Source organism: Pteropus alecto, unplaced genomic scaffold (assembly GCF_000325575.1).
Source record: "Pteropus alecto unplaced genomic scaffold, ASM32557v1 scaffold5, whole genome shotgun sequence".
In the NCBI taxonomy this organism is placed as follows: domain Eukaryota; kingdom Metazoa; phylum Chordata; class Mammalia; order Chiroptera; family Pteropodidae; genus Pteropus; species Pteropus alecto.
Genome location: NW_006441953.1, coordinates 32,617,661 through 32,619,345, shown reverse-complemented (window position 1 = coordinate 32,619,345; position 1,685 = coordinate 32,617,661). Strand labels below are relative to the sequence as shown.

General features: G+C 70.8%; 1 protein-coding gene across 1 annotated transcript in view; it reads left to right on the top strand.

The window, feature by feature from the left end:
* The first annotated feature begins 1,508 nt into the window (after positions 1 to 1,508).
* The window catches only part of NAT8L (N-acetyltransferase 8 like), a 14,002-nt gene continuing 13,825 nt past the window's right edge, over positions 1,509 to 1,685 (top strand). The window contains exon 1 of the mRNA XM_006919034.3: positions 1,509 to 1,632. Within this exon, the coding sequence (XP_006919096.3) occupies positions 1,509 to 1,632 (124 nt within the window). The remainder of the gene's footprint in view (positions 1,633 to 1,685) is intronic.

The window sequence follows — 1,685 nt, the reverse complement described above, 5'->3', positions numbered from 1 at the left end:
ACTGGAGGCCCCCCGGGCATCAGGACCCAGCAGCCCCGCGGGCCTCCGACCGGTGGCGCGGTCCCCTCTGTAGGCGCGCACCGGGGCGGGGAGGATGCAGCCAGGGGATCGAGAATCCTGGGGTGCGGGGGAAGCGGGAGAAGGTGGGTGATGATGGACCCGGGTGCCTGAGCCAGATGCTACCCGGGCATTGAGGACGCAGTGGACCAGCGACCCCTCCCTATTAAGCAGGTTGCCTCGGACCAGTCCGCGGCGACGCCGCCCGAGGTTTAGACCGAGCGTGGCTTCTGCGCAGCCCGGTCCCCTTTGTGCTCGTGTGCGGGAGGGGGCGACAGGAGCAGGCCACGAGCTGGAGACGTGAAAGACACAGTGCTGCGCCCGCGCCCCGGCGTGGGGCTCCGGACACAGAAGCGAGCCGAGATGCACGGGTCCCGGAACGCGGCCTGCTGTCCCCCAGCCCGGCGCCCGGACCCGGGCTGCAGCGCGACCCTGTCCCCGAGCGCCGGCGACCGGGCGCTCGGCCCTGCGTCCGCTCCACGATCAACGGCGTGGCGGTCACGAGCGCGGCCCTTCCCCTCAGTCAGGAAATCCGCGTCCTGCCGCGCCGCGGGTGTCCTCGTCCCGTACCTGGGCGACAACCGACCCGAGGCGCAGAGGCGGAGGCGGGGACCGGGGCGCTGCCCTGCAGGAAGGGGCCTGGTGCTGCCCCGCCCTCGGCCTGCGGCGCCTTCCCCGGGGGTCGCGACCTCTGTGCCCGTGTGCGGGGCCTGGTAGAAACCAGTGGATGCCAAGTGAGTCCCCACCTCTCAGAGGGACCGGTTTCCATGCACGTGTGGGCCCGGCGGGGACCGGACACGCGTGCGCGACGGGCGCCCACGGGGGCCTCACGCAGCTCTTTACTGCCCACCCCGCTGTGCGTTCACCGGGTAGAAATGAGCACAGAGAGCCCTGGTGGCCCCTCTGAGGTCACAGAGCAGGGGTAGGTGGTGGGACCTCCAGGCTGGGGGAGGTGGCCGGAGGAAAATGGCAAATAGGCATCCGGGTCCGAGAGATGGAGAGAAGGGGTCGGGGGCGAGGCTGGGCCGCAGTGAGGGCCGGAGAGGGTGGCCCCCCACCGGCCCAAGGGCCTGGGTCTCTCCTGGACCGGATCTCACGGGGCCGATGAGACCCCACCGGCCCCGGGGGGCGCAGAGGTGGGTCTGCGCATTCACTGTCCCCCAGGCCCTCGCGTGCATAGAGCTCCTCCCTCAGGATCAGCCCCAGGGACACCCCGAGACCCCGGACCACCGAGCTCCGGCTGTAGATTTCCTGCTTCCTCAGCTTTGCTCCCGCCGGCGATGGCTCTGAAGATTCCGCCCAGACGCCGCCACTTCCAGGCAGCTCTCCTGACTCCATCCCGTGGGCCGGACGGTGCTCCAGGCGCAGCCCCGTGCCACAGCTGGGCAAACGGAGTCCAGGAGCTGCCTCGGTCCCTTTAAACTAGCGGTTCGCGCAGACTCGAGGTTTCCATGACGACGACGTCAGAAGGGGGACCGCGGGAAGGGTCGGGTCGGGGCGCATGCGCAGTGCGCGCCAGACGCAGCGCGTCTTCCCGAGTCGCCTGCGCTGCTGTCGCGGGGTCCCTGAAACGCGGTAAGGGCGGGGTGCGGGGAGTCGCTGGGCCGGGTGGCGCAGTGAGGTGTTTG